Genomic DNA, 20,768 nt, shown 5'->3' on the forward strand with positions numbered 1-20,768 from the left:
GTATAAGTATATACAACTATATATAGTTATATATGTAAATATAGTTAAATATATAGTTGTATACACTTACATATACACATGTATTTAAATTTGTATGTACATATGTATATAATATATACACATACTTTTGTATGTATGTATACAAGCACAAATATAAAAGCTTCCTGCTCCAATCAAATAGCAAGTGTCCCAAAGGCATCTAAAGATAAAAAAAAAAGCTTTTAGTCTGTGAACAGCCTTAATAACTTCATGAGGATCTTAACAGGACAGCAGTTGCCAAATACCGTATTTATTTTCTGCCTTTGATTGATTACTGCTTGCTGCTGTCTCTATGGCTTATTTTAAACCCATGGGTACAGCACAGTTATGCACATTATCTAGTATGTCTTACACCAAGCAAAGTATTTCCAGTTCCTGAAGATTTGAGTCTGTCTGGAGATTTCAAAATAAAACAAAAAAGGAAGAATTAATACAAGTCATTAAAAGACAAGGGTGTTTCTTGCTTTGAACTTAAAGACAGCCTGGCTCTGGTTCAGTTCTAAATAAAACATACAATCCAGACGGGAGGCAGTGGCTAGTCAGGCAATCAGAACACACAGACCTTTTGGCCGGCTCATCGGTTACAAAGCACTCACAGTCCTACAAGCTCCAACCAACCCAAAACGCTGCTATTTGCCTGGCTCCCCAGGCAAAGGGACCGTGAACGGTAGGGACGGATGCACCCGCCGCTGCAGGCGGCGCACAGGGAGCCGGGGATGCTCCTGGCCATGACGGGATGAGCCAAAGTCACTGCAGCGGGAATCCTTATCAACCCACCGCTCATGTGACTTGTGCAGCCCTACTGCAAAGGATCACGTCCTCCCTCCCTCTCACTAGGGTCCCTCTATGTATGAATAAGCAGTCATCTCTCTATCAAAGCTTTCATTAAAAGGAAAAATATCATTATACAGAAATACAATTTAAATGGATACTAGAAAAATAGCACATATTTCTAATCAATAGGCAGTGACTGGCTGTTATTTCTGGCTGGGCTATAATGCTTAGCTGCTTCTCGCTTTTCATTCACACTTGGGAAGTTATTTTCACATCATCATTATCGCTTATGCTTTTCTTTCAAGTTTTAAAACAAAGCTGCAAACACTTCTCTGCTTTTAATTATTTTGTAATAGAGCTTCCAGAAAATAATTTCTGCTCTCTTGAGAACTATTTTACACTGCCAGCAGATGAACCAAAAACTCCACTGAAGCTGGTCTTCTACAGAATGTGCTAAAGCATTACCCTAACATGACAAAACCATTATTATTTAAGATTGTTTCTTTTGAGATAAATTTTCTAGAACAGCTTCCCCATTCTCCTCCTCCCGCTTGTTTCCTGTGGACAACTTTTAGGCTACTCTTTCATGGCCTATTGAGAAAGCCAATAGGCTTAATGTGCCACACAGAGATGCAGGTGCACCACTGCAGGGGTCTTCATGAAGACCTTGGGAACCCCAGAGAACTCCCCTGGTAGGTGAAGCTATGTATGCTGCCTTTTTATTTATCTATTTTCTTTCTCAGTTGATGCCATTTTTATTTAAACTCTGAAAAAAACCTCACTATTTCTGCATGGATACAGAAGGAATTCCTCCCAAGCTGATCAATCCAAAGCCCTTTTACAAGACAAAAGAAAAGTCCATTTTTTTTTCCTTTTAAAAAGGAAAAAAGCTTCATTCTTCTTTTCTGGAAATTCAACCCTCCAATCCTACTTGCACTCAGTAACATTCAGAGCAGCCAGAGCTATGACAAGCTGCAGGGAGGGCAAAGGCCTGAGATTCTGTGCCCATGGGATTTCTGTGTTGAGGCAAACGTTTGTAGGAGTTCGGTTCCGTGCGCTGTTTCTTTGCGATTACAGCTTTTATGGTAATGGACAATTCACTTTTGGTGCTTTAGGTAGAGAGTGGCTGATGGCAGAGGTTAGAAGAGATCCTCTTCCTAACATTACATATACCACTGCACAAGCAGAGCACTGCATTACCGTTCCCGTAAGTGATAATATATCCGCTGGCAGTAAAAGCAGGATGCCGATTTCTATGCGAGCGGCTTGCTGCAGAACGGAAAAGCCGCACCGGCACAAGAGCGCCTTCGACACGATGGAAACCATTACTGCAGCGTGACCTTAACAGACGGGGAGATGCCTTTGAAATCTATGTCTTTGCAAGCAGCTGACATAAAACCATTAATATAATTCAGGTGATGGTTAGATATGTTTTGCTCTGCTCAAGTATATAAGTTACTATTTAACTAATCTCTGCTTTTTTGACTACTTAAAAACACGTATAGAAAGCGCTAGAACAAATACCTCAGTTTCCTCCGGCCCTTCCTCCAGCAACCTGCAGAAAGAGTACTTCTCCAGCCAAACAGATAGACTAGCATCTTCATGCAAGACTGATATCCAAGATTTTAATCAAGAATCTAAGGGTTAGACCTACCCTTTACATCTCTGAAAAAATCTAACCAATCGCCCCAAAACAATTTAGGTACCTAAGGTCCGTGAACTGCAAGACTGAAATTGTTACATAAGGGATGCCTTCCCTGACAGTACTGAGGTCTGAACGCCAAATTCCTTTATGCAAGTCCCCTGAAAGGCTCAGTCCAATAAAAACAAACACTGAAGGCTCAAAGCTCTTCACAAAATACGGCACTATCCAAAGGAGATGTGCTGCCTTTTAAAACCCCGTCCTACTGATAACAGAACAGGTCTGCAGTGCAGAATCCAGTTTCGGTGCTTTTTGCTGTTTCCTGAGATTCAGACTGCAGCCCCATTCATCCCAAAAGCCTGCTTTAGCCACCAAGTTATTCTGGCTAAGGGACACACACAACACTGCTTCACGGGTCAACGTCACACTGCACCAGAGAATGCAGGGGTTTGCGAGGCGACAGGGCGAACAACTCGAGGACTGGTCCCAGCTCAGAAGACCATTTATTTGTTTACTTTAAACAGCTAGCAGGTGCAATAAATAATCTCGGGAGTAAAAATCAAAATGAAACAGAGCTTTATATTCAGCAACGTCATAGTTAAGCTCATAATCTGAAACAAGTCACCAAGCACAATTCTTCACTCTGCTCCTTATATCATCATTGCAACTGTATCTTCTCCTTCATTCACATCTTTAGACTCTTAACTTCCCCCCCCCAAGTAGTGATTATTTGCATAAATGTTTAATAATTTAGTTGAGTATTACTAGAGTATAAATATTTACTATTACTGATGACTAAACAGTCCCTCTCAAAATGCAAACCTCGGGCGTGCCAAGGACTGTTTGGAGAAGTGCTGCTGAGGTAAACCAGTGCACAAAATTACTGAAAGGGAATAAATATCAGTTAATGAACACATTAATAGAGTTGGAGGTAGGGGAAAGGCAGACCAAGAGATTTGAATTTGTTTAGGAGGAGAATGGCTACAAATATAAACCAATAACTATATGAAGTCATAAAGAATAAGTAAAGCGTTTCAAAGCTATGAAATGGAGCGAAATGTATATAATATCAAGTCTTCTTGTTGGGAAAAAGGATTGCAAGTGGATGGCATACTTTATCTTACTCATCTGTCAGAATTACAGATTCTTGATGGCTTCTTTCCTTGGAAAGGCTCAAACAAATCTGTAAAACACACTGAAGTTCTCACTCAGGTTCTAGCCATTTTCTAGAGAACCCCAAAGATTTCTGGACATGTCCTGGCCTATGCACAAAGGTAAGAGCCTTCAGTCACTAATACTAGACCAGCAAAGGTGCTAAATGAATAATCACACGTACATACTCAATAACCCTATACTATCCTTATTTTTAATGTTCCTTACTGTGCCCTCTTGGGTTTTTTTTTCCACCATCCTTCTGTTGAGAAAAGGAAAGATCTCAGCTGCCAACTGCTAAGTCTAGGATTTCACTACCCACAGGAACACTTGACAGCTCATAAAACAAGATAAGCTCACCCCTGCCCTCTCAAAAAAGACATGCTTTGTTTAAACAATGGCATAATTTTTATTTTAAAATGTTTCATACCTTATTTTTTCTGTTCTTCAGTTTCACAAAGCTCAGTGTGCATTAAAAAATGCTTCAAGTCCCTGTGCTTGTAAACAGTGTTCATATACTCAATGCTGCAAAAAGCTCCATTAAGAATGTTCATTGCCTAAGACTATGCCATCAAAGAAATACATCTACCCTTTCATTTGCAGAGTATTTAGACTGACTGGAATGTTAACTCTAATCAGAGTATATCACAAAGTAAATAGTAAAATTAACTTTCATAGATTTGGGAGGAACAACAGGACTATGTGGAGGTCAGGCATAGGATTCTACCAAATTTCCAAAGTTGATGACAGACAGATGACAGACACCCAGTGATTTTCAAATCTCATGACGAAAGCCATGAGTGGCCCACGTAAACTTTGTGAATCTCAGGAGGTTGCCAGAGAAGACTTTCCAAATAGACTCTGTCAAAACTCCACCTAAAGACTAGGGAAGGGTCACTGGACTTTGAAAGATGATAATGCATTCTTGTTTCTTTGGTATTTCTGTGGCTCCATAACGAAAAGAGCTCTATTTCTTCCTGGCACGTCTCCCACTGCCTCCCAGGTTCCTGAGCGTCTCCTGTCTGCCTGCTGCCTTCCTGCTCCATTGACGATGATATGGGGCCAAGGAAGAAAAGCTACTAGGGAATTTCCTCTACTGGAAATGTGGCTCTCCCTGGGCTCATGGGAAGAAGAGGAGAATGCTCCAGGCTCTTCTGTCAAGCCTGAGAGCCCGAGTTGAGCAGCTATAAATAGAAGTTCCCTAGTGCAGCTCAGTTGCTAAGAGCTATCATTGCAAAGAGAGAATTTTTTTTAAATCTGAAAGCCTACCAAACACCACTTAAATACTAATATTGCCAAAGTAATGCTCCCCAGTTCAAAAATTCTTGTTTTAACAAATTACACCACTTAGGTTTAAATGTTCAAATTAGATTTCACCTAAGATGACTAGTGAACAGGGGAATTACTTCCTTTATTTTCCTTCAGGGTTTTAACTAATGCCTATTTTAACTCTGACTTACAAAATTTATTCATACTCATCTGCAATGTAATTTCTCTGGAGGTGCATTTGAAAATTAAACTATGCATCATAGATCACAGTAATCAACCTGAGGCCTTTGTGGCTCTAAGGCTGTAGTCCTTCAAGGAAACGGTTACAAAAATTCCCTTACCAATTGCACACAGGGTCTGTAACAAAAACTGAACTTCTGAGACTGAAGTCAAAGTTTACTGTCACAGAGATAAAGCATCACGTCCTGAACTACTTTCCAACAAAAGGACAAACTAATTACCAACTTACATTATCAAATTCTTTGCATCACACCTAACTTGGACAGAAAGCAGTTCTAAGGTTCAACAGGTAACAGATAGATCCCCAATGATCACATGCTGGCAACACCCTTCAGCAACTCCCCATCTCACTATAGCTAAAATTACTGAAGGGGCACAACGTTGATTTTGTACATCAGGGCTTTTTTGTAAATTGAAAATCCCCATAAAAGAATCTGATTCCTTTGTGCTGTTGGACTCGAGCAGAGCAAAACTGAAGTTGGCTGAAGTATCACTATTGCTTCAATCTGAAATATTTCAGTTCTCAGACTGACAGCTTGGATACTACTGCTATATGCAATGCATTTCATTACGACCCCTCAGCTGTGTGCAACCTGAATGACTGAAAGCTTCTTCCTGATGCAAGTCTCAACATTCACACATTTTACATGCTAAAAGCTCTTTTTTGATGAATAAGAGCCTTCTCCTGAACTCAATAGGAAAATAAAGTGAAGTGTCACAAAAATGCAAATTTTATGAGCTTATGAATCACAAAAGCTTTGTACATCTGACAAATCGAGCCACTTATGAAAAACAACGCTTACCAGTGTTGTAGGCAGTAGGCATGGCCGAATACACCAGTCCCTGTGGAGGCAAGCTTGGAGTTGTCACAGACACCACAGGGGTAGCAAGAGGCTGGGTAGACTGAGAACTACTTATCCTTTGGGTATTCTGCACATGATTAAAAATAACAACATGTTGTGATGTCAGTTAGAACAATGGAAAACTATGTGTTATTATAAAAATAATATTCAAATAAATTTGTGTTTCTGTGTCTTATTGCTATTTAAACAAATATCCTTTTTTGTCTGGATGGATTTTCTTCTACAAAACATTTCAAATGCTAAACCAAATTGATCTTGGCAAACTGAAATGAAAAATGAATCAATATGCACTAGTTCCCCCTCCCATGCATGCAGATTTCAACAGTGTTAATTTGAGTTACAAGACAATCCTACAATTTTCAGAAGTTCCTAAGGGATTTAAAAGTTGTAAGCCTCATTTTTATAGGGGATTTAGGGCACATGGTGAGATGCTGTTCTATTAGAAAGGAGAGGTTCCTGGTTTTCCAGTTGCTTATCTGATTTTCAAAATTTTAGCTGCCAGCTTTGGCACTGTGCTAAGTGCACCTGTACTAAAAGAAAAACAGAGATCTTCTAAATCATTGTGTTGATAAAACCGCGGTGATGAGATAATCCTGTAGTTCCCATGGTTCCTGAGAAACTGAAAATACTTATTATATTGCAGATATGTTTCAGAGCATGTGACAGTTCAGTTTGCACAGAGCAACTGTGCTTTTTGACAGGAAAAACAGCTAAACTGTATTGTCTCAGATGATCTCTTCTGTCTAACTCTAGGCGTGAACTGGCTTTTTAATAACAGTCTTTATATGACATATACTGGAATGAACATCTGTAGCAAACATATCACTCAAATTAAACCCTTCAACAAAATTTGCTGTTTAGAAAATTGTTAAAGATTTTACTTAAGTATTGTGGTGAATACCACCAGACAGCGAAGCTATTCTGCCACAGAATGCACTGTTATTCATGAAGGCAACTTTAAATCTTTTATTTGAAATACGCAGTTCAACACCATTTAGCCTTGCCAGATGGTGACAAGAGCAGGCAACATTGCGTTTTTATTTTTAAACAAGACATGCTTATAGTTTTACCCACAGAAACCTTTACTTTCCCTGTATTCTGTATTTCTGCATTCTCAAAGAAAATTTGAGATTAAGGGAGGTAAATTTCAACTATTTTAAATGCTTTTTTTTAAAGCAACTTTCCCTCTATCCCTGAAAAAAAAAATGTTTGCTATAATAGTAGCTTCTTAGCTCTTTGGGAGAATTTAATTTCCTAACTTTAAATGAATGACAGAACCTTATTACTTTCTCTCATTTAGGACAGACATACAAATATTTCAGTATCTGCAGTACTTCATTTTTTCTCCGCTCTGATCTTGAAAGAGCGAGCAGTATTAAAAATGCATGTTTCCCTTTATAATAATAATGGAATGAGCAGGTACAGAAAGATGGCTCTACTCAATTTAAGCTAATACTTGTGAAGATGAATTCAGGGCTATCAATCTTGGACTTGTGTCTTCTCAGTTAAAAAAAAAAAAAAAGAGTATACCACAACTACCATGTTAAAAATGGCTACAATCCTTCATCAGCTACAATCTTCTGATCACCATTTTATCTGGATGCTGTGGAAAGCTCCCTGAGTCTCATAAATACGAGTCTGGAGACTATTTTGGTGTTTCTTCAGCAAAGAGGTACCTACGCTGCTGCACAATTCCCAGACTTCAAATGCCCTACAGTCACAGAGAAAGTCCCACTGATTTTGTATATAATTTATCCTTTTAAATCGCTCATGTACTTCTGAAAATGTCCACTAGGCCAATTTTATTGATGTAAAGATATGTTATTGAAGTAGATTTTTGTGTCTGACAGATATTGACCTTTTTCCAAAGGGTTTTTGGACGGCAGCCTACAAAGTTGGGATTAGTGTATAATGGAAAAGTTAGAGGAACATACTGGGAAACAATCCAGACCAAAGGATATACCCATGGGATTTTTTTTTTTGGGGGGGGGGGGGGGATAGCTAATAAAGCTGGTTTTCTGACGTGATTTATTTCTGAACGCAACTCCTAAACACTCAGGCGAATAAAGCCACTGAGAAATACTCTGATGCGTGTAACGTTTACTGTACTTGGAGATTCAGTCAATCAGAAAGATTCAAGACATCTTGCATAATTTTAACTGGTGCAAATGACAGCAGTAAGAGGAGGAATCTGACCCCTGCTATGCAACTCTGCTACCTCCTCTGCTTTACATATTCTAAGTATTTTTAGTTGCAGCTAGACAGAATTGATGCTCACAGACATGATTTGGAACGATTTCTTAGCATTAATTAGCATGATAAGGGAGGTAACATTACAGGCGTATTTTACACTTACTTACTATGTTTAGGAGTTTTTGTTTGAGGAAGATACTTACTACTTTCCCTTCGTGTGTGCCTGGTTTCCTAACAGATGAGCCCATCCTTACAGCCACTAGAGGGCCCACTCTACATATAGCATCCATAAATCAAATATTCTTTGTTAAGTCACACCATTTCACAAGGCAAGGAGCATAGCAATTCCAGCAGTGAGGAACACCTCAACTCAAACGATTTCACATCATTCCAATTACTGAGATGCATGCAATGGTATTTATATTTATTTATTTTTATGCTGACTTAAAGTTCTAGTTCTTGTACTGGAAGCTAGATACCCCAACACAGCTGTTTATCTCTGCTCAATTAGCAAGTCATTCCAATAAAATGATAAAAAATTTAAATACTAGCTTTTTAAAAATCAATTCTCCTTATCTACTATTGCAAATTACTCATGTTTAAGGTTAAATATATATCAAACAATAACATGCATTCATTAAGTAATGTATCTAAATCACTACATTTCCCATGCTTTCATGCAACTAGAGCCTCATATTAGCAACAGGTCCATGTTCAAAAACAAGTCAAGGTATACGATTTGCTGAATTCTCCGTGTAGCTTTACAATCACTCCCTGATGCAGCACCTTCTGCATGATTTGTGCTACAGCAGCTAAACAATTTGCAAACTGCTCTAAAAATAAGTTTTGAATTATTGTAGCCTTATGTTATTTTCCAGAGGGAATGCCAAATGTTAAAACCTTTTGGAAAAAATAGAAAAACACAAATCCCAAGGGTTTCCTGTCAAAACCAGAATATCTTTCCACTGGAAAAAGGTAGAATTATTCTTTTGAAATTCTCTGTTTCTTTTGGTAAACAGGGAACACCCCTGTGGTTTGATAATCTCACGCAGGATGAAATAATTCTAACCTCTAAAAAGGTGACCTCACCAGCAATGATGTAATCTCCATGAAAGTAAGAGAAGTAATACAGGGCTTGTGTTACAATCTGAAGAACTTCATGAGTGAAGCCACTTTCTAAAAATATTTCAATAACTTAGGGGTCCACAGCTGGTTATTTATATTTTATTAAAACTCAGTAAGCATCCTATACACATGGACAGTTACTCTGTAAGGCTCTTTTCCAATGTTCCCTCCAAGAAAAATAAAAAGCTTTTTTCGTAAAAAATAGAGGTTTACAAATAGAAAATGCTAGACTTTAGATGTGTTGTCAACTTGAATCGGTGGGGTTTTGGTTTTGATAAAACAAATGTATTTTTGTCTGCTACCAAGGGAACACTGGAATTACTTTACATATGTAATGAAACTACAGTTAAAAACTGTAGTAAAGTAAGTTTTCAGCATCTTGCTCTCTCTCATCAAACACGAGCCCAAACTCACCAACTCCAATTCATCCTCCTCCGACTGTACTCAGCAAACAAGAGGGATAACACAGTTACTAAGAATAGCATTGCTTTCAAAAATGAAAGAAAAGTCACGTTTGTGCTTCAAGATTTTTATGTATTGTCATTAGTAATGTGAAATCGCCACCTGATTCTGTAAAAAACACTATTAGCAAGTCTAATACTTCATGTAATTTAGATCAATTAATAAAAAATACTATATATAAAAAAAACACGCTGTGGCAAAATTAATGCAGAAAGAGCCTGTAAAAACAAGGACACAGCTACACACTGACATCATACAGAGATAGGGAACACATCACTTTCTGGCTGAACTCATCCAATAAACATACAGCTCAGTAACAAAATATTTTTCATGTATAATCATTATGCCATCCAGGCATCTCTACTCAGAAAACTCTTTTCTACTTCCTCAAAACAGACAGACAAAAAACAAATTAAATTATATGTCATTCTTGAGAATGAAGAAATAAACAGGTACTGCATACTATAATATACTGCTAATATTAGAATCATTGTATTACAAAAATCCTCTTTGCGTATCTATTTCTAATAAACTTAAAAGCATAATTTTCCCTTTACAAATCAGTCGGTATTTTCCTTTTATCTTCTATTCACATATTCTATTCACATACTTCTAAAGAATCTAAACTTCAGTGTTAGTCCAAACCTTATTATATCTTCCGTTGCTCAGATTGATGTTGCATTATTTAATGTTAATACCAGTACTAAATGTAACTACTTGTGATAGCCTGAAAACAAAGAACAGTACAGAGAGTGCTTATGGTGTTTATATCCTGCTCCTTTTGGTTATGGTTCATCCTTCTATATGTGGAAATAAAGAAAATGAGCACACAGATCCTCTGAATTTCTGCACAACAGTGAAAGACTAGGATCAAAGGATTTGGCCAACCAAATTAGAGGAAGAATTGAGTAACTCTTCCCGACAGACCTGTTCTGGCCTCTGTGCTGTGGTTGCCTCACGCCTGACACAAACCTTGCATGCTATGCTAAACCTAGGCTGAATAAATATTACTATCAACATCCCAAACAACACAGTAGTATTGAAAAGTAAAAAAAAAAAAAATATTTAGTCGCAGGGATTGAGACTGATCCTCATTACTCTTCTATGTCTCCATTGAAGACATGACATCCAACAGAGGACATGAGAGGTTACATTCCAGCACACTATGCCAAACAAGGCATTCCTCTCAGACCATAATTTTCACAAAGCAACATTTTGCACCCTACAAACATTACAACCTAGGAAAAAGAGAGTCAATTATGTTTTGGGTCATCTTAATATAGTTCATACTATCAGTAAGACCAACCATTCCTGCACAGAATAATGCATAATCCTTTTAAAAACCTACCTCCCCAACCTAATAGACTTCTCAGTACAAACAAATCAAAGAGATGACAAATCAAAACAATAAAGCTCAAATCTCTTTCTAGAATTGCACTCTAACCACATTTAGGTCAGATGACTATTTCATGCTTTAAAAAAAATCTTGAAATGTACTTTTTCCAAGCTAGGCATTTATTTATAACTTAAGATTTTCATTAGTGAAATTTCTGAACACAAAGGCTTTTCTATTACTATAGCATATAGTAAGTATTTGAGATACTTTGTCCCTGCATGTGGGAACAGAACATTTCATTCCTAACCTAAACCCAAAGCTAACTATAGAACAAGTGTTTTAACTTACCAGTGGTGGCATCATACCCTTGCTGGAGGGTGGGATGACAACACGGAGGTCTGGTTTACGATTGTTCATTCCAAGATTACCTCCTCCAGGTGGAGGCGGAGACTTTGTAGGCATGACTTTGCCTAAGCCATTCCCACCACCAGCAGTTCCAAGGAGACTTGGTGAAGCTCGAGAGTTCACAAAACCATTACCTGAAACAGGAAAAACACACACATCTTAAGACTGAAGAGAAGTAGTAATACAAAGTTTTAACGCAGATGTACAAATGGTATTACTTTCATAAAATTTTCAATAACAAACTTTTCCACAATAGGAGCAGCACAGAATAATCAATCAAACAAGAAACACTTTCACCAGAAGATCAGTACGGTAGTATAGGCAAGTACAGGATAGTAAGGGAGTATCACATCAAGGGCATGTTGGTGCACATTAAATCCTCTAAAGGGCATACTGACAAAGAATTACTTTTACGATCATCCACTTTTTTTGTCCTTTGAAGTTCTAGGCAAAGCTGGCAAAAAAACATGTTCCTTGTTTCACCCCCCCCCCCAGCCCCACAGAGAACATGAATTAGAGTGCACTGCTGCCAGTGTGAATAAAAAACAGCCCCTAAAGTCTCCACTTCTGAAGAGGCTTCTTCAAGCACCTGTAATATTCCAGGATCTATCCTTTAATAACATTAACTTCAGTCTCAAAAATATATGCTGTCTGGTTATTATATTTAGCAAGGATGAGGAGAACAAATCCATTTTCTTAACATTCATTCCAAGCTCTAGGCACAGACATACGTATCAGCTCTATCCATCCATTTATTCCAGACAGGTCTTTCTCTCTCTTTCTCCTGATACTTATCAAGGGAGAATCAGACAAGCCAAAGCCTCCAGGTGCTGACTGCTAGCACTGAGATCTCCAAAGCAAAGTAATGCTCAAGATATAGGCCTTAGACCACACTCAAAATGCATCAGAAAGAAGTAACGGCACACTAAAGCAATTTTGTGTATTGATATTCTGTTTTCCAGTAGAAAGGCACACAGGCACCTATCACATTAATTAAAACATACTTTCAGACAATTTTTCGAAAGCTGCATTCCAACAGTCTATCATATTTGCAGCCACAATTCCCCAAATACATACACCTTATTCATCTGCAAATTAAAAAAAAAAAATTGTAAATGAGGGAATTTTACAACAGGGAGAGGCGAACACTACAGAAGCTGTGTACATATGTGTATAAATAAGTACAATTTATAACAAGATTATGTTTAGACTAACATTCCAGTTCTGAAAGTGGCCTTTACAGCCATAATTCAGGGGCAACTCTATTACACAAAGTTTGCTCTGTGTGAAATTCTTGTCTAATAGCCTGTAGCGCCATACTGGCATGAATTTTGTACCATTATTCTAATTTGAATAGGCCCCTGTGCCCAATCCAATTTTATTACATTAAGTACACGTTAATTTAAAGGCAATTAAAATAAGAAAGTTGTCAGTGTCACATTCTACTATCTCTAGTGAAATTTCTAATGCCTTTAAAAGCTCATCGAGACTGTAGAACAGTAAGATGTTATCAGTAGGACAGCACAACATTTGATAAAGGTGACTGGGACCAATAAAGTACTTAGCTAATAAACATTGAGAACCTGCAAACTCACTAGGACATTGATGAGGAAACATCCTCTCTTAGCACGGAGCCTTGTTATGCTGTGGGGAGCTGCCAACTGCCATTGTCACCACCTCCCTCCCCACCATAAATGGAAGCCCGAGTCTTAATTTAATTTCTGTTTTATAAACATCTTTTGGAATATCCTCAGACTACAAGTATGGACTTTGCTATAATTCTTAACATCAGTCTTCTGGGGTTTTTCTTTTCGTAGTTAAATTCTTAAAACAACAAATTAAATTACAGCGGCATATTTTTAAAGAAAAAAATCTGAATGTGGATGGAACTTGCTAACGTAGAAGTAGCAGCCACAGTATCCTTGTTCACATACGGATGAGCAGTAAATTCTCAAGTTTAAGATCAGCACTGCAAGCTCTGGCTTTACTTCGTTTGCGGATTTCCTGCTTTGCAGAGCCTAGCCATACTTGGAGGAGCCGATACATCCCACGTGTTTTTCAAGGCTGAGGGGGGAGTGTTTTCCAATTTTGTATTTCCCTGAAGCCTCTGTAGGAGATGTAGGGGAATCCCTTTTTTTTGTGAGAATTCTACAAATTTTTCCTCAAAGATCATGTGGGGAAGTAAGGATACAATGAGAGCAGAGAAAAGTAAAAGCTTTTTACATCAGCATTCCTCCTTCTGTATTAAGAATCATTGCAAAAGTATATTTCAATTTAACATCATATTTCAATTTAACAGCATAATTCATTGGGATGCCTTGAGGTTGCCGATTATATTTAGTTAAAGGGGCCGGAAACATTGCTCGAAGTTGAGAATACAAGCTAGAGGTGCACAGACTCTTGCTTGCTTGGAGAAACCCGATAACTTTTCGTCAATTGTTATTGGTTGCGTTGAGATGTGCACGAGCTCCAGGAAAACATAAAACAAAAGCAATAAAAAAAGCTGAACCCATACCAGACTTAGTTTATTTGTAAATTACTACTGCAAGTGTCCGAGTTGCGTTATTTGGTTAGGACATAAGAAAGCAAAAAAATAATAATAATAAAAAATAAAATGAAATGAAATATGTAGAGTATGTGACAGAGTAATTACAACATTAATGTTTTAAAACCAAGCCACCACCAGGCTGCATTAACATTAGTTACAAACAGCCTATGAAGCACCAGATTACAAGGCAAATATCACACAAGGAATATTAGAAAGTATGAATTAAGTGGATCTAGGAACACACGTGAGGCAGTAAAAATTAGTTGAAAATAGCATAAATTTGATGCAACTACATGCTAAAAATTGTCACATTATTTCATCAAAATTACTAGTGCTTTTAAAGACCTCTTTATTAAAAAAAATAGTCTTTGCTGAAATAGTAAATACATTTTATTACTCCATAGGCTGCCAACATTACCATATAGCAATGCTGTGGTTTTTGGAATTTCAGAACAACAACACTTTTTATAAACAATGGACTTCTGTACAGTACTTTCATCTATCCTATGATGCCATTTCCTGCCGTCTGTTTTCAAGCATTTTGGTAGCTCATGTGTTAAATCTGGATAGTGCCTTGTTTCCACACCCAGTACAGTCATTTCCTGTAGCCCTTATTTCAAGGCTCTGCCAGTCCTTCAGAAACATTTCATGCTCTTAATGGTGCTGTCAAAAACAACAAACTTCTTGCCATTGCCTTCTCTGCACAGTATCATTCAGCAGCAGCACAGCCAGAGTCGAAGCATTTACTCCATCAAAAGGCTGAGCATTCTTTTAGAACAAAATACGAGTGTTTAGAAAAAGTGTTAAGGATGAGAAAAGCAAGAGTGTCGTATTATGTGCAATACTAGGGGTATTAATCTAATAAAACAGCAGCCCTTTGATGTTCTGTGCTTGCTCTTTGTAACACACACTGAGGTACCTGCATCTGTTACTCATATGCTAGGGCTGCAAAAAGACTGCAGAATATTAGTTTTTTATATGAAATTCAAAGTATTTTTTTGCTGTTAAAGATGCAATAAGAAAAATCAAATTACAAGTAAAGACTAAAAGGACAACTAAAAGCACAGTATTTCGTAGAGTAAGGTCATGAGCCAGAAACAGATAATGATTACAGGATGATGCAACTGCATGGCAGGTTGCCAAACTGAAGCTTTAATAACCCCATAAATTCCACTCACTATTTTGTATAATATGGAAGTTGTTTCTATCCCACTCACTACATCTTCCTCAAATACAGTTATTTTTACGTTTAAAAATGCTATCAAATTGAAAAATGGAAACAGGATAGAAAATCCTACGTAAGCATAAATTAAACCTACTTGGTTTTACTTCCATAACAGTTTTATTAAACTGATAAACAGAGACCAATGCAGATGATAAAAGCCCTCAATTACAGGAGTAATTTTAAACAAAGATGAAAATTATAATTTAATGAGATTCTATTGTAACAAGCATTGCCAATGCCAATTAGCCCACTTCTTGTTTGGTGAAAAACTGGACTTAACATTGAAGTAGCTTCTTTTCTGAAAATACATAATAAAACCTGCCCTTTAACAACTGTATACTAATGCCTTCAGAAAGTTGTATCACTTAATCTCATTTATTGTCCTGCAGTCCAAGATGCAGCATTCAATTGTATGTCAGACTCATACTTCACTATATAAATCACATCACCTGAAAAAATGAATACACATGGACGGAAAGTACTCCATGTTCTTATTACAACTCGAGGAATATATTAGGTGTCATTGATACCATTAATCTTTTTTGTGCTTCAACTTCGGAGAAATTGAATGGTTGTACATAGTTTTAGAAAATAATCATGAGCAACCAAATAAGTAATACAAGATTAAGCAAACATGAGAATTGTAGTATAGAAATATTTATCCAAGTAACTTCACATAATTTGACAAAAGTTATCTAGAAATTTCAAAGTAAACTGAAAATGGTGTTTAGCAAGATGACATAGAATCATAGAATCGGTAACATTGGAAGGGACCTCTGGAGATCATCTAGTCCAACCTCCCTGCTCAAACAGGGTCACCTAGAGCATGTTAGACAGGGTTGCATCCAGGCAGGCCTTGACTATCTCCAGAGAAGGAGACTCCACAACCTCTCTGGGCAACCTGGTCCAGTGCTCTGTCACTCTCACAGTGAAGAAATTCCCCCTCACGGTCAGGCTGAACTTCCTGTGCTTCAGTTTCTGCCCAACATTTCAGTAGATGCACAGAAAACAAAATATAGTCTCATTAAGAAAAACATTCACATGTAGGACCTTGGGAAAAAAAAGTAATACAAGTAAATATGACAATAGCATTTCTATATGCCTTAATTATTATAGTTGCAGTTTTAGGGGGACAATACCTCTGAATGGAAATTAAGTAACTTGCAGTTAGAGTTTTCAGCTCTGCACAACAGAAAGTACTGCTGATTCTAGCATCACTTCAGAAAGCCTTTCTCCACTAGTTCTGAAAACTTCTCAGAAAAGCTGAAATTTATTTTCACTGACTTTTAAACATCAATATTTTTGATAATGCTGTGATTAGAACTAAAGTAACACAATAGTGTAAGATTTTGAAGCCAGATAACCATTCAAGATTGATACTTTTAAGGCAATAATTTAGGTATCAAAAAAGGACAAACACACATGACTTTGAAACTCAAGGGAACACTTACTTATGCTATGAAACTAAATTTAAAAGGACTCATTTTTCAGGTTGCTGGAATTTTTTTTTTTGTCTGAAGCTATATGTAAGGATGAGATACAATATTCAAGAATATTTGGAATTTAAGTAGGCCTTCTACAGGATTAGGATTACTATTCAGAACAGCAGCAAGTTTAAAATAAAAGCATACTGCTTTTATATCTAAATGTTAATCTACTCTACGAGAAAATTTAACAATGACAATTAGATGCTTTTTAGGTCATTTGTCAACTAAGCTGTTTGTAGTTAATGAAATCAGATATTACTTGCTGAATTTGTTGCTTCCTATACTATCTAGGCAAAGCCAATGTAAAGGAAGCCAATGTAAAGAAGGAAGGAGAGAACTGATACATTAACAGTTATTAGAATTTCTGAGAACACGTAGTGCAGTATCAGGCCAAACTGACATCTAAACGTTGAGACTTCACACAAACAGATATGCTGCAAAACTTTCATCCAGCTGGCAGACAGTTTGCTATGCATGTGGCAAATTCCAGCCAGAATTGTCTTGTATCTTCTTGTAAACCAGAAGTTTTGGAAAGATAATGAACACACATAACAGTATGTGAGATTTCAACAAAAATTTAAGAGTACTTCATGGGTTGAAATGACCTCATGTGGACCTGTGGCGTCCAAGAAGTCTTGCTAAAAAAAAAACCAAACAAACAAACAAAAAACCCTACTACCAGAGTATTTTCCAAGCCAATTTCAGTGAGTTGTTTCCTGTGAGCTGATCTACTCTCTGATCAAAATTTGATCCATCCATCATGATCTGTTATCTGCTAACAAATGGGTTTATGTCTATCAAAGGGAGAAGGGTTCAGCCTGCACTCTGCCAACCAGCCGGTCTGTAGTCCACTTTCAGTAGGTCTTTTCCTCAAGAAGAAATTGGAAGCTGTAGACTGGATATGTAAACAGACTGCTCTCAGATTTCTTCAGGGATCCTTCAACTTCTTCCTTAGAGAAGAGTGAAACACTGACTGTTGTATTTACCTGGGTAACCATGAAGATCAGAGTAAGGAGGAATGATATGCCAACAACTACTGAGATTACAGAACAAGAACCTTTGTCCACTGCATTTAACGTCACTCAAACATACATTCTTAGGACAAACCCCTCACAGTACAAGCCAGGAAGTGAGAAGCTCTATCTTGTGTAAGACTATCTGTGGCAGTTACTAACCTGTCCCAATGAAATATAGCAGGCTAGAAATACCACCAGTAATTCACAACCATAAGTAGGTACATGCTCCAGGATTGCAGCTGCTTTCCTAAGATATTCCCTTACAACACTGGTGCTAGGCTGTTTATCTGATGCAGTGACAGACTGATGAGTTTAGGGTTTGGTGGGGATAGGGGCAGCACAGGAAGAGGAAAGTCTGTTGCTTAAGCAAGAGTCAGACAGCATCACTCCACTTTCAAGCAAAATTCCTGAAACAGCTAGGTTTTTCAGAGTTAGTGGGACACTTCTCATTGGGCCAGGTTAATAAGTGAAACAACACAAATGGAAAGATACATACAGAAAGTATTGTTTTGTTTTGTTTTTGGTTTTTTATTTTTTATTTTTTTAATTGAAGCCCTCTGGTGTCCTATTTTTAAGGATTGTAGCATGTTAGGCACACGACGTAGAAGACTCGTGAAAGACCAGGCTGAAAGTTTCTTTTATCTTCTGACACAGGGAGGGGACAGGGGAGTTCCAATTCCCAGAGTCCCTGAGGATGGGACAATTTCACTGACACGACCCTTCACTGGAAACCTCTGGGAAAACTCAAGGTGTAGTAACAAATTTACTGGAACACAATAAAGCAGACCACCTCACAACACATTTGAAAATTACTGTTTCATTCAGCATCCTTCTCTTTCAAGGTCACAGAAGCCCTCCCTCATACTTGGGTATTCTGAACAAGTGAAGCCATACTTTGACTAACTATAGCCTTTTGAAAGAAATAACGTAGACATATAGCTTGTATTCAAAGCCTGGTGATGTTGATAACAAATAGCAAATTATACACATCCTGGGGAGGTGAGATTCTTGAAGCATATTAGTTGTCAATCGTAAATTAAGTAGGGTTTAACACTGACTGTGGGCAACAGCAAGAGAAAAATTGTAGCTCCAAAACATCTAATTTAGTTAATAGAAAAAGTGAATTAGGTTGCAAGTTGTAACGCAGGACATTTTTTTCCCTTTCAAAACTGATACACTGGCCAAATGAAAAACATTTGGTGGATGCTTTTACATGATGGGTTAAACTTTGAAAAAATATTATAAAATAAAAACACTTTTTTGGAGTTATAACAGCTCTAAGCTCTGAGTTTTTATAAAATGATTGCTAATGTATAGAATCGCCATTAAAAGCCACCATTCAATCTTTGCCACAATGAACAAATACTTCTACTCATTAGAAAAGGTTATTTTCAACAGAATAATGTTAAGTTGGTAGATTGAGTATTAAAGCAAATCCTATCAATTCCAATCAACTTACATATGATAGGAAAAACATATGAACTAAACATGAGCCATTTTCTGCAGCATCTTTGTTTGTATTATGTCCCAACTATGTAATACAACCTTACTAATTTTTCCTTAGAGGTAAAGGCATGTCTTTTAATGAAAAGGAAACAAAATCTCAAATGCTCAAAACTTTATAATTGGGAGTAAGATTTGGGTTTTTCCTTTGTATAAAGCAAAATATCTGTGAATACATGTATTTATACCTCTAGATTGCAAGTATTCCATCTTTATCTTTGACACCTCTCCTATAAATTGAGAGCTGAAAAAGAAACACATGACATTTCAAAACTATATCCACACGAGAATTCACCATTCTCGAGAAGTTTAAAAGAAAGGAGTGGCAGCTAATAAAAAGAAAATAAATTTTGATTAAATTCCATAATAAATGTCCCAATTAACATTGTTATCTGCCGACATTAACAACTTGATATATAGGCTTCAGTGGTAGCAGCCAAGCTTGAAGTGACAAGTTTGCAGATTTATTCAGTTTGGTTATGTATGTTTTCTCGATATTGTTTGGTTGCAGTTGAGAAGTCTACCATGTACCTGATGTTATTTAAAAGAAGTCCTGCCATATTCTAGAAGAAAGTGAAGTTCTGACAACGTAATGTATTCTGGGGCTTAGCATTCTGGTGTTATCTAGGAATGTGAGTTTTGCAAGAGGTACTACTTCCAAATCTTCCACACTGTCCTTATGCAGCCACAACTGTTATTTGAATGCAAATCTTTCTAGAAATGAGTGGGTACGAGTATAACATTTTGGGTATGATGTTCTGGAAAGTAAAAGATAAGAAATGAATTTTGACTTTTCATATAAACTACTAATAAATTCAAGAAGTAGGAGAACATTTTCTCATTAAATATGTTCACCAAACTGCTGTAACTGGGTATTTTTATAGGTCAATATTCTATAGCACTCAAGAAATAATATATGAGCAAGTGCTGTAAACAACTATTTTCTTTGCTTATTAATAGAAGAAATCTTAAACCTGAGGTTTCTGTTACTACCACTTGATTTTAAAAAAGCCTGAAACTGTCTGATAATAAACTTACATAATCTGACTTTTGAAATACTACAGAAATCCATGTATGACCTCCAGAGTTTCTAAATATAGTCCTCTGAGTTTTTTCCCTCCACCTCCAATGAGGAAGTTTCTTCCATTTAAAATTTCGCTTACCTAATACAAGCCACACATTAATATTCATCATCTTTGCTGCGCATAACCAGAGTGGATATAGACTGGAGAGTCAAACCTATGCTTTGAGGTTCCTAGTTACAGCATTTTTTATTCATAAACTCAATCAAATTTGAGTTTATCTGCAAAAGAGCTTTCTCCCAGTTGCCACATTATGTGAGCAAATACCAAAGGTCAACAATTGTTTCTCTTAACTCCTTGCTACAAACGTATTCTGAGGAGTTATGTGCATTTCCAAAACTGATCCTCCATTACCAAGACATCTCAAGAGAGGAAAGGAGTATGAAGGATGTGGGTTGATCATGTCA

The 20,768-nt window shown here is 37.1% G+C and overlaps 1 protein-coding gene across 12 annotated transcripts in view; it reads right to left on the bottom strand.

The window, feature by feature from the left end:
* The window catches only part of MEF2A (myocyte enhancer factor 2A), a 110,705-nt gene that overhangs the window by 4,895 nt on the left and 85,042 nt on the right, over positions 1 to 20,768 (bottom strand). For 9 of the 12 annotated variants that reach the window (XM_062583368.1, XM_062583370.1, XM_062583371.1 and 6 more), the window contains 3 exons: positions 11,444 to 11,634; positions 9,712 to 9,735; positions 5,920 to 6,046 (listed from right to left, as the gene is read on the bottom strand). In XM_062583368.1, coding sequence (XP_062439352.1) covers positions 5,920 to 6,046; positions 9,712 to 9,735; positions 11,444 to 11,634 — 342 coding nt within the window. The remainder of the gene's footprint in view (positions 1 to 5,919; positions 6,047 to 9,711; positions 9,736 to 11,443; positions 11,635 to 20,768) is intronic. The other 3 variants (XM_062583375.1, XM_062583373.1, XM_062583376.1) reach the window with 1 other exon arrangement.

This window comes from Rhea pennata, chromosome 10, assembly GCF_028389875.1.
Source record: "Rhea pennata isolate bPtePen1 chromosome 10, bPtePen1.pri, whole genome shotgun sequence".
In the NCBI taxonomy this organism is placed as follows: domain Eukaryota; kingdom Metazoa; phylum Chordata; class Aves; order Rheiformes; family Rheidae; genus Rhea; species Rhea pennata.